This window comes from Theobroma cacao, chromosome 2 (genome assembly GCF_053813885.1).
Source record: "Theobroma cacao isolate CCN51 chromosome 2, ASM5381388v1, whole genome shotgun sequence".
Lineage (NCBI taxonomy): Eukaryota > Viridiplantae > Streptophyta > Magnoliopsida > Malvales > Malvaceae > Theobroma > Theobroma cacao.
In genome coordinates, this window is record NC_142640.1 from 40,983,585 (window position 1) to 40,993,039 (window position 9,455).

The following is a 9,455-nucleotide window of genomic DNA, read 5'->3' on the forward strand; positions in this document are numbered from 1 at the left end:
AATTTATCAACAAGTTGTTACTTGCCATATTCTAAAACTTTGCTACACGTAATGTTGAAAAAATACTGTTATATGTCATATTAAAAAAAAAAAAGTTATTATACACCATGTTAGAAAAAAAGTTGTTACATTTACACGTTATGTTCAAAACAATTTTGTTGTACGTCATGTTTAAAAACAGTCTGCTACACGCTGTTTTGAAAAAAAATTTCTACATGTCAAGTTCAAACATTTTGCTACACACATGTATAGACAAATTTTATGACGCACCTTGTACAAAAACATTTTGTTACATGCCATGCCATGCTTCATAGATTTTTTTACAAGCCAACTGCATTAGAGCTGGCGAAAGAAAGCTAAGAGGGCATTTAATTTGTCTGTATGGCGGGAAGGAGAAATCAAGAACTTAATTTATCTAAAGTGGTTTTAAGGGCATTTTTATTATCTCATGACTAAAATTGGATAAAAACAATTAAGTTTATATTAAAAGCTATTTCTAAAATAGACTTAAGAGGTTGATCATATTTTTACAATTTGTTCTTGCTTTTATTTGTAAACTTGTATTGGAGCATTTAAGAAAGTGATTTTTTATGTCAAACAAACTCAAGCTCAGCCTGCTGTCCCTCAGTGTATTTTCATAAACAAAAGCATGCATATGGTTTCACAGAGATTTAAAGAACATTTGGGCGTTTGGCTATTTCTTAACAGCACGAGTGTTTAGTGGACTGGAACAACCTTGCAGCCCAAGGTAACAATTAACAGATGAAGTAGAATTATATGCTTAGTGGCCAAGCCCGACAAAGCCCTTTTCCATTTTTAAAGCTCCAATTTGCCATCAAGATTCAAGAGCAGCTTATGGTATCCTTGTTTATCTGCCGGCGCAAATCAACAAGTCTAAACTGCTTTGCGCATTACATAGTTCCATATGTTTTTTAAAGCATTTTTAGCTCTGTTTCGGCAGCTTTTGGTTAGCTTAATAAATTGGATTAGTGATTAAGTGTGCCACCCAAGGTACTACTCACAATAAATTTGGTCTGCTGTTGCTTCGTACCCACGCCATAGAAACTCAATATTGTTTTTAACTGAACTTTTACCCCAAGCTTAACGAAAATGAGTAAGGAGCAAGCGTTTCAGTCATTTTAAAAGAAGAGCTTGTTCACGTTTAATCCAAATTTTATAATTTTATTTTGAGTTAAATAAATTTTTATAATAATTGATAAAAATATTATTTATTATTTTATGTTATATAATATTAACGTAACATATTGACATATAACAATGATAATGATATAGCTTGGTGAGAATGACATGATGATGTATAATTTTTCATCATCTATATAGTGTCACATCATTTTTATATGATATAAAATAATAAATGATATTTAATTAATAGTAATAATAATTAATCTATCATTAATAATAAAAAACTTATTTAATTTAAAATATATATATAAAAATTTAATTAAAAGTTATTGTTTATTTAATTTTTTTAAAATAATTTAAAATTTTTATAAATATTATATTTGATTTTCAACTAAAAATAATATTTACATACAAGTAATTACAAATTTCACCCAATTGTGAATTTATATATGAGATTGTCAAACAACTCTTCCATATAGTTTATTTAATTTGTAGGATGAAGGAACTAAAATTTCCTTCATTTAACATAGCTGATACCCCTAAAAAAATACACTATAAAACCCTAAACCTCCATAGCTGAAAAAATTTAATAAACGCTCAGAAAAGAACAAATCCCTTTGTGTTCTATGCTATGCACTCTCTCTTCTACTCTCCGCCGTTCCATTTCTCCCTCTTCTTCTCAGCCAGCTCTCTTCCTCCTCTCTAAACCCTCCTCCTCTCTCCGCCTATTCTCCGCCTTGACCATGGCTTCTTCTCATCCCAAAGACGAAGCCTATCTCAACCAAGTCATCGAGAAGCGCATCAAAATCTTCCAATCCCTCCAGTCTCAACAGCAATCTCATCTTCAGTCCCTCCCGCACGAACCAATCAAGATCACTTTGCCTGATGGGTCAGTTAAGGAAGGGAAGACATGGGTTTCATCCCCTATGGATATTGCCCAGGGAATTTCCAAGAGTTTGGCTGCCAATGCCTTGATTTCTTCGGTCAATGGGGTTTTGTGGGATATGAATAGGCCTTTGGAAGGTGACTGTGAGCTTAAGATTTTCACTTTTGATAGCGATGAAGGTCGTGATACTTTCTGGCACTCTAGCGCTCACATTCTTGGTCAGGTAAAATGGGAATTTTTTATCTGTTTGTTTTCATTTCATTCTTTGGTTGTTTGGTTTTTTTGGGGGATAACTTGCTTATTTGGATTGCTGGTTATGCAGTCTCTTGAGAGCATATATGGTTGCAAACTATGCATTGGGCCTTGTACCACAAGAGGGGAGGTACGTTAGTAGCTTGAGTCTTTGTTATGTTGGAAAAATGCTTCTTTGTACACAACTTTGTCTCTTACAATTATATGATAGTTATAAAAATTTGCACATCCGATAACTTTTTTGTTCCGTAAACACATTTGATACTTTTGTTGTGTAGGATACGCTAGTATGATTTTTTTTTTAAAAAAGAATTTCTGTGTCTTTGTATGCGAGTTTTGGAGAATTGGCGAAGAGATTGAATGATATTTCATATAGTTGGCTTTAGTCGGGATGAAGCATTATGGATTGTGATCATTGAAAATACTGTGCTTATTAGCTTGTGTGTTCCATATCAGTTTGATTGTTCACTTAAGCAGGCATTTGAAGATAATTTTGTGGTTTTAATTACTATTTGTTTTTTAGTTCTTTTCATCTTGATCCTTAAGTTGGTTTACCAAGATTTATTAGTTGTTAATTTACCTTCTTACAAGACAGTAATGTGGTGTTACAGGGTTTCTATTATGATGCATTTTATGGTGAATTGGGCTTGAATGAGGATCACTTCAAGCAAATTGAAGCTAGGGCATTGAAAGCTGTTGCGGTATTATTAATCTTCCTAAATGAGCGACTTCTTGCTTCTGATTGTTTTATCTATGGTCACATTAAACCAGTATCCATGTTCATTTGGTGTTTATACAGTAATTTTATTTTCCATGTTCCAGAGCTTCATGTTGAGTTAGTGCATATTGTAACACTTTTGGACTAGTCAGCTCATACCTGTTTCAAGGAAAAGTCAGGAGTTTTAAAATCATATTATAAATGTTGAGCAGTGGTTGTTTATGTTTTTTTTCATGCTCCTATTAATTGGGAATTTTGCTAGTAGTAAAACTCTTATTTCATGGTAGATTCTTTTCTTTTTTGGTATCTTGATGCAGGAAAAACAACCTTTTGAGCGCATTGAAGTGACAAGGGAACAAGCCATTGAGATCTTTTCCGAGAATAATTTTAAGGCAAGTTGAGTGGTGTTATTTTCAATTTTTCATATTAATTGAACTGATTCCTTTGTACACATATGTTTTTCCATTGTACTAATTTCTGCATTGATATTTTTATAATCAGGTTGAGATCATCAATGATTTGCCTGCAGACAAAACTATTACAGTATACAGATGTGGACCCTTGGTTGATCTGTGTCGTGGGCCTCATATTCCCAATACATCCTTTGTGAAGGCATTTGCATGTTTGAAGGTGACTACATGATATATCAAAGTTATGTTTTGGAGATATATGGATTAATCTTCACTACCATTTCCTGGTTTACTCACAAATTTTAATCTTCAGGCTTCATCAGCTTACTGGAGGGGAAACAAAGATCGTGAGAGTTTACAAAGAGTTTATGGGATATCTTATCCTGATCAGAAACGTTTAAAGGTGAAAAGATTTTTTCCTCCTTTGTTATGATTCTGGCTATGGGCTTCATTATTGTACTTGTGCTAGTTTTTCAATATTTTTGTGGTTTTAAATTTGCTTCATTTGTGGTTGTTGAAGCAATGATATAAGAGTATGATGCATAGAGAAATATATATATTTCTTTTATTATGATTCAAAGAATACAAAAAATCTGGAATCATAGCAAGAATTTCTTTTAGAAGTCAATTACTTGTATTAGGTTTACTTTAACATACCTAGACAAAAAATAGAGTTTAGGTACTTTTACAATAAAAGGAGATGTTCTCTAGTTTCATAGTATATTGATTGTCCTTACATAACATCTTTAGTTCTCATGAATGTTAATGTTTTTCCCAGGAATATATCCTTCAGCTCGAAGAAGCAAAGAAGTATGACCACAGATTGTTGGGTACAAAGCAGGAACTTTTCTTTTGTCACCCCCTCAGGTATGACATAACTTAATATGCTCAACACAAGCATGGTCAAGAATGTTTATGATGTTGGTTTTTGGCATCTTTGGTAACTTTCAGCCCAGGAAGTTGGTTCTTTCTTCCTCATGGAACTCGAATATACAACAAACTAATGGAATTTATACGAAATCAATATTGGAAAAGGGGATATCAAGAGGTTACAAGTCTTCTCTCTCTCTTTCTTTCAGTATATCAAACTATATAATCTGAATAATGAGTTAATAAAGTTGCATAATTTTTTTCAGGTTAAGTCACCAAACATGTATAATATGAATCTCTGGGAAACATCTGGTCATGCTGCAAATTATAAGGAGAATATGTTTTTGTTTGAGGTGAGATTTTGTGTAATTATAGAAGAAAAAAAGTAACTGATTTGTGTGGTTTTAATTGTAGAGTGAATCTTTATGTGCATTTCCTAGGAATCTAAAATGATGTGTTAAAAGGATATTTTCAGTATTTAGATCTCCTGTTATGTTCCTTTTAAATGATGTTCTGTTACTTACACAGATTGAAAAACAAGAGTTTGGACTGAAACCTATGAATTGCCCAGGCCACTGCTTAATGTTCCAGCACAGAGTTCGTTCTTATAGAGGTCAGTTGCATCTGTATGTTTCTTTAAAAATATCTCCTAATTCTGTGCTAGAAGATGATGGTACTGCTTCCTACGGAAGCACGCTTTCCCTTGTTTTTGTCTATCATTGTTTAATATGTGAACAAACATTAGCCTTAAGAATGTGCTTATTTAAATTGTAATTTTTTTGAAAGCATTTTTTGAGTCATATGGTTGTCAGCTGTAGTTAATGCTGATTAAGGTGATTCATTTTGTCATCTCTGGCTTCACAGCAATGTTCTCATACTGATTAATTCATGCAGAACTACCTCTTCGCCTGGCTGATTTTGGTGTCTTGCATCGTAACGAGGCTAGTGGGGCGCTGACCGGGTTAACTCGTGTCAGGAGGTTTCAGCAGGTACCCTGAAGTTAGGTGTAAACTTTTGAGATCATGCTCCTTGCTAACTCTCTGTACCTTTGTTTTGCTAAATATTAAATGTCAATTTTGGTCTACCATAATTAACTGCTGTGTGGAAACTTCTTTGTTATTTTTTGGACTTAAGTTGGAAGAAGTCTTTATTCAGATCTTATACATTTTGGTTGCTTAGTCATGCTAGTTAAACAAGCTTCTTTGGCAACCTCATGAACTGTATTTGGTTAATGGTGGATGTTCTTTTCCCCCCTTTCTGTGACATTAGTCTTCATATTGTTTCAGGATGATGCCCACATTTTCTGTAGGGAATCTCAGGTGAGGTGCCTTTAAATTGTAAGTTACAGAATTGTGAAATATTTTAGCTCCCTATTTCCTTTATAACGCATGTTTTACCTTTTTTTCAGATAAAGAAAGAAGTAAAAGATGTCCTGGAGTTCATTGACTATGCTTACTCTGTGTTTGGGTTTACTTATGAGCTGAAGTTATCTACGGTATGATAAGCTCTATTTACTCCAAATTTTAGAGATTGGAGTTAGTTTTTTCAGATTTCCAGGGAATCTCAGTTCAAGATAATAATCAAAGTTGGAATAAGTATTAGTGAACTGGAAATCTGACTTGGTGGATCATTGGTGTATATCTTGAGATGGTATACTTATAAAACCACTTATGGTATGTTGAATTTTCAATGAATTTTTTTCTTTTAACATTTTAAGTATTTCAATATATTTTGGTAAAAATCGTTTTCAAATAGAGACCTAATATTTCTACATGCATCAAGTTATATTCTTCAATTCATTTTGTAGTATTAGGACTTGAAGACTCATGATGACTTATTTATGTTGTACTTATGCTTGGGTGTATTCTAGGATGAAATTTTTTATTTAGTGTGTTACAAATATTTGAATTGTAGAGGCCAGAGAAATACCTCGGCGATTTGGCAACTTGGGAGAGAGCTGAAGCTGCTCTTACAGAAGCCTTGAATGAGTCTGGGAAGCCATGGCAGGTCAGTTTTCTATTTAACACCTTCATATAGTCAATATTTACGGTTATTCACCCCATAGATTGTTTCAGAATTAATTGCTGTGGATAACAAATGAGAAAATTTTGCTTCAGCTTACAACCACCATTAAGCGTACAGTCTATATTTGTTTTCCTAAGAATGTGGCATGACTATACCAATATAAATGCACATAAAAATGCATAGAGTTTCATCAATTTTTTGGCCTTAATGGGTTATTGCTCAAGTCAAATATTAGTTCAAGCTTAAGATTAAATGGGATTTCAAATTGTGACCAGCTACTTGGCTGGAATGTTTGAGCCAAAATGGAGAGTACACCAAGTGTGTTTGTTGTGCTGCTCCGTATTCTTCTCTTGTATTTGGCATCTTTTTATGAGAAAAGCTGGTTTCATGATTTTGTGTATTTCATTCACACTGCATTGTTTTCTGTTTGAAGAATGTGATCTTAAATTTTTTTTCTCAAATGAGAAGTCAATTTGAATAAAATTTTGTAAGTTGAAAATTCGAAGTGCTCTTATTGAGGTAGACTGATTTGTCTAATTAAACAAACAGTGGAATTCTCTATTGCTAAGAGAAGAGAAAATCTTGCATGTTTGGCTTGCATGTTGTGATCTATTTGTTGTGCTTTATATTCTCCGTTTTATATTTAAGGACTATTTTATGTTGCCATCCATTTTACCAGGCTATTGTCTAGATGCTTATACTCGAGAGTCATGTTGTACAGATAAATGAAGGAGATGGGGCTTTTTATGGTCCAAAGATAGATATTAGTGTATCTGATGCTTTAAATAGGAAATTTCAATGTGCAACATTACAGGTTTGTGATTTTCAATTGTGTTTCATCTTCTTCTTTGTCTCCACTGTCTAATTTGTTGTAGTTTTACGATAATTATCACTTATTAGTTGATGCCCTTTTTTGCAGCTTGACTTCCAACTTCCTGATCGCTTCAAGTTGGAGTACTCAGCGGAGGATGAAGCCAAGAGGGAGAAACCTGTTATGATACATAGAGCTATCCTGGGTTCTGTTGAGCGTATGTTTGCTATATTGTTGGAGCACTACAAAGGAAAATGGCCCTTCTGGCTTAGTCCACGCCAAGCTATTGTTTGCCCTGTGTCAGCAAAGTCCCAGGATTATGCAAGAGAGGTAGTCTACTCTAGCAGTATGCTCCTTAGCTTGTTTGTTGACCTCTATTTTGTCTTCATTTTTTCATTTTTCGTTGCCAACCTTATGAAAGTTATTGGTGCGTCTACATGTAATCATTATATATGATATCTTAAAATTCTATGGATTTTCTTCTGCATTCTGGCATGGTGGTTTCCCCTGTATTGGATCAGAATTTTATTTTTTGCGTGGTTGCATGCTACTTGTACTTGAAATTGTCAAGGTAAGCTTGGCATAGCAAATACATCATCTCCCTCATTTTACAATTTCAAATCATGACCATGATGGTAATTTTCGTCTCTTGCTTTGATGTGTTTGTTGTTAGCAGTTAAATGTCTTTATATCTAATCTTGAGGATCAGTTTTTCTGTTATTTTCTTATTTTTGATGTTTAACTTCATTATGTCATGACTCATGAGGCATTATATATGTTGTTCTGAAGTCTTCATATGAACTTGCCAAAGTAGAGAATTGATTACTTGCTTGAGGAAAATTCTGAGAGCAAAGTTGTATATCTTAGATGTGGGTGAAAACTATTTAAAACAGGACCTTGCATTTTTTATCTTACTAAGGATATGGTTGCCAAGTAGAGCACAATGTCATAATAGGATATTAGGATCCGTTTAGCTGACCGACAGAGTGGGAGAAGGCTTAGTTTGTTGTTGATTCGTGAATACTTTGTTATGCTTCAGTCATTGATGCCAACGTTATCTCTTCTTTCATTTTCATAGGTTCAGGAGCAGATTCATGGGGCTGGTTATTATGTAGATGTTGATTTGACTGATAGAAAGATCCAGAAAAAGGTGCAACGACTGGCATCCTCAATAATATTGAATTTCAATGATTTAGCAGTCATGTCATAAGCTCTCTCAGTTTCTACAGAAAGTTAGGCTTTAGAATGAAGCCACAGTGTCATTGATGACTATCATACGTTATCAATCTCGTTTTGGACTGAATTATTTGCACTTGTTTCACCTTTTCACATTGCAGGTACGAGAAGCTCAGTTGGCACAATACAACTATATATTGGTTGTTGGGGAAGAGGAAATGAATACTAAACAGGTTTGTCTATCCGAAGCAATTGAATAGATTTGGGTACCTTTTTGCATTGCGAATGAAAATTTCTTTTTCATTCCTCACTGTTCATTTTTTTTTTCTTTAATTAGACCTATGCTTGGTTAGCAGTAAATTGTCATGTCTCCCTCCCTTAATTGTCATGTATGCCTGAAATGTTTTCAGGTGAGTGTACGGGTAAGGGATAAGGGAGATCTCACTTCAATGAGCATAGAGGGCCTACTCCAACACTTAAAGGATGAAATTGCAGCTTTTCATTAGGATGGACGTGTTGTTGGATTCTATTATTGCACCCTGATATGTGATTTGGTGGATATCTCATTGATGGTGACATTGGTTTCCATGATCAATACCATTTTTGTATTTGTATTCTTTTTTTTTTTTTTTCTATTTAAATTTAACATGGTATAACAAATTGTTTTTGATGGATCACCTGCGCAGTGGGTTTTAATTTTTGATAAAATTATTGTTTGGTCAACTGTTGAAATACTTTTGTGGGCAGCTAACTGGGCCTCTCTCCCTCCCTCCCTCCCTTTTTTATTGTGAGAGAATAACAGGATAACCGTCACCTGCTGCATTTTGAAGGAAAATCATGCATTTAATTAAGAACCATTGGATGATAAAATGCATGCAATGTAAATTCCAGCCCTTACATCAAATTCTAATGCATCCTCCCTCCTCGGTAAGCCTAGAGAAGACCTGTTATGTTTTATGCTTTACATCTTTATTTATAGTTTGGAAGTTGGGTCGTTTATTGAGAGAACTCTACACCTGTTTCTTCTGTTTAGGCATCTGATACGAGCCATATTTATTACCACAAAAAAGGACAAAATCCCCTATATGCTTCTCTGCCTTACTGGGGCGTTATCATCTCCCTCCTTTCTCTCCTCCACGGTTCGAAATACTAAATTTTACAGCA

General features: G+C 34.1%; 1 protein-coding gene across 1 annotated transcript; it reads left to right on the plus strand.

Moving 5' to 3' along the window:
- The first annotated feature begins 1,710 nt into the window (after window positions 1–1,710).
- Window positions 1,711–9,023, plus strand: LOC18609420 (Threonyl-tRNA synthetase). Its single transcript, XM_018116410.2, has 19 exons — window positions 1,711–2,252; window positions 2,352–2,411; window positions 2,893–2,982; window positions 3,317–3,391; window positions 3,501–3,629; window positions 3,723–3,812; window positions 4,188–4,276; window positions 4,361–4,457; window positions 4,546–4,632; window positions 4,808–4,892; window positions 5,174–5,268; window positions 5,566–5,598; window positions 5,688–5,774; window positions 6,194–6,286; window positions 7,026–7,118; window positions 7,224–7,445; window positions 8,194–8,265; window positions 8,453–8,524; window positions 8,702–9,023. The coding sequence occupies exons 1-19, from the start codon at window positions 1,770–1,772 to the stop codon at window positions 8,795–8,797; spliced, it is 2,148 nt and encodes a 715-aa protein (XP_017971899.1). The 5' UTR covers window positions 1,711–1,769; the 3' UTR covers window positions 8,798–9,023.
- The last annotated feature ends 432 nt before the right edge of the window (window positions 9,024–9,455 follow it).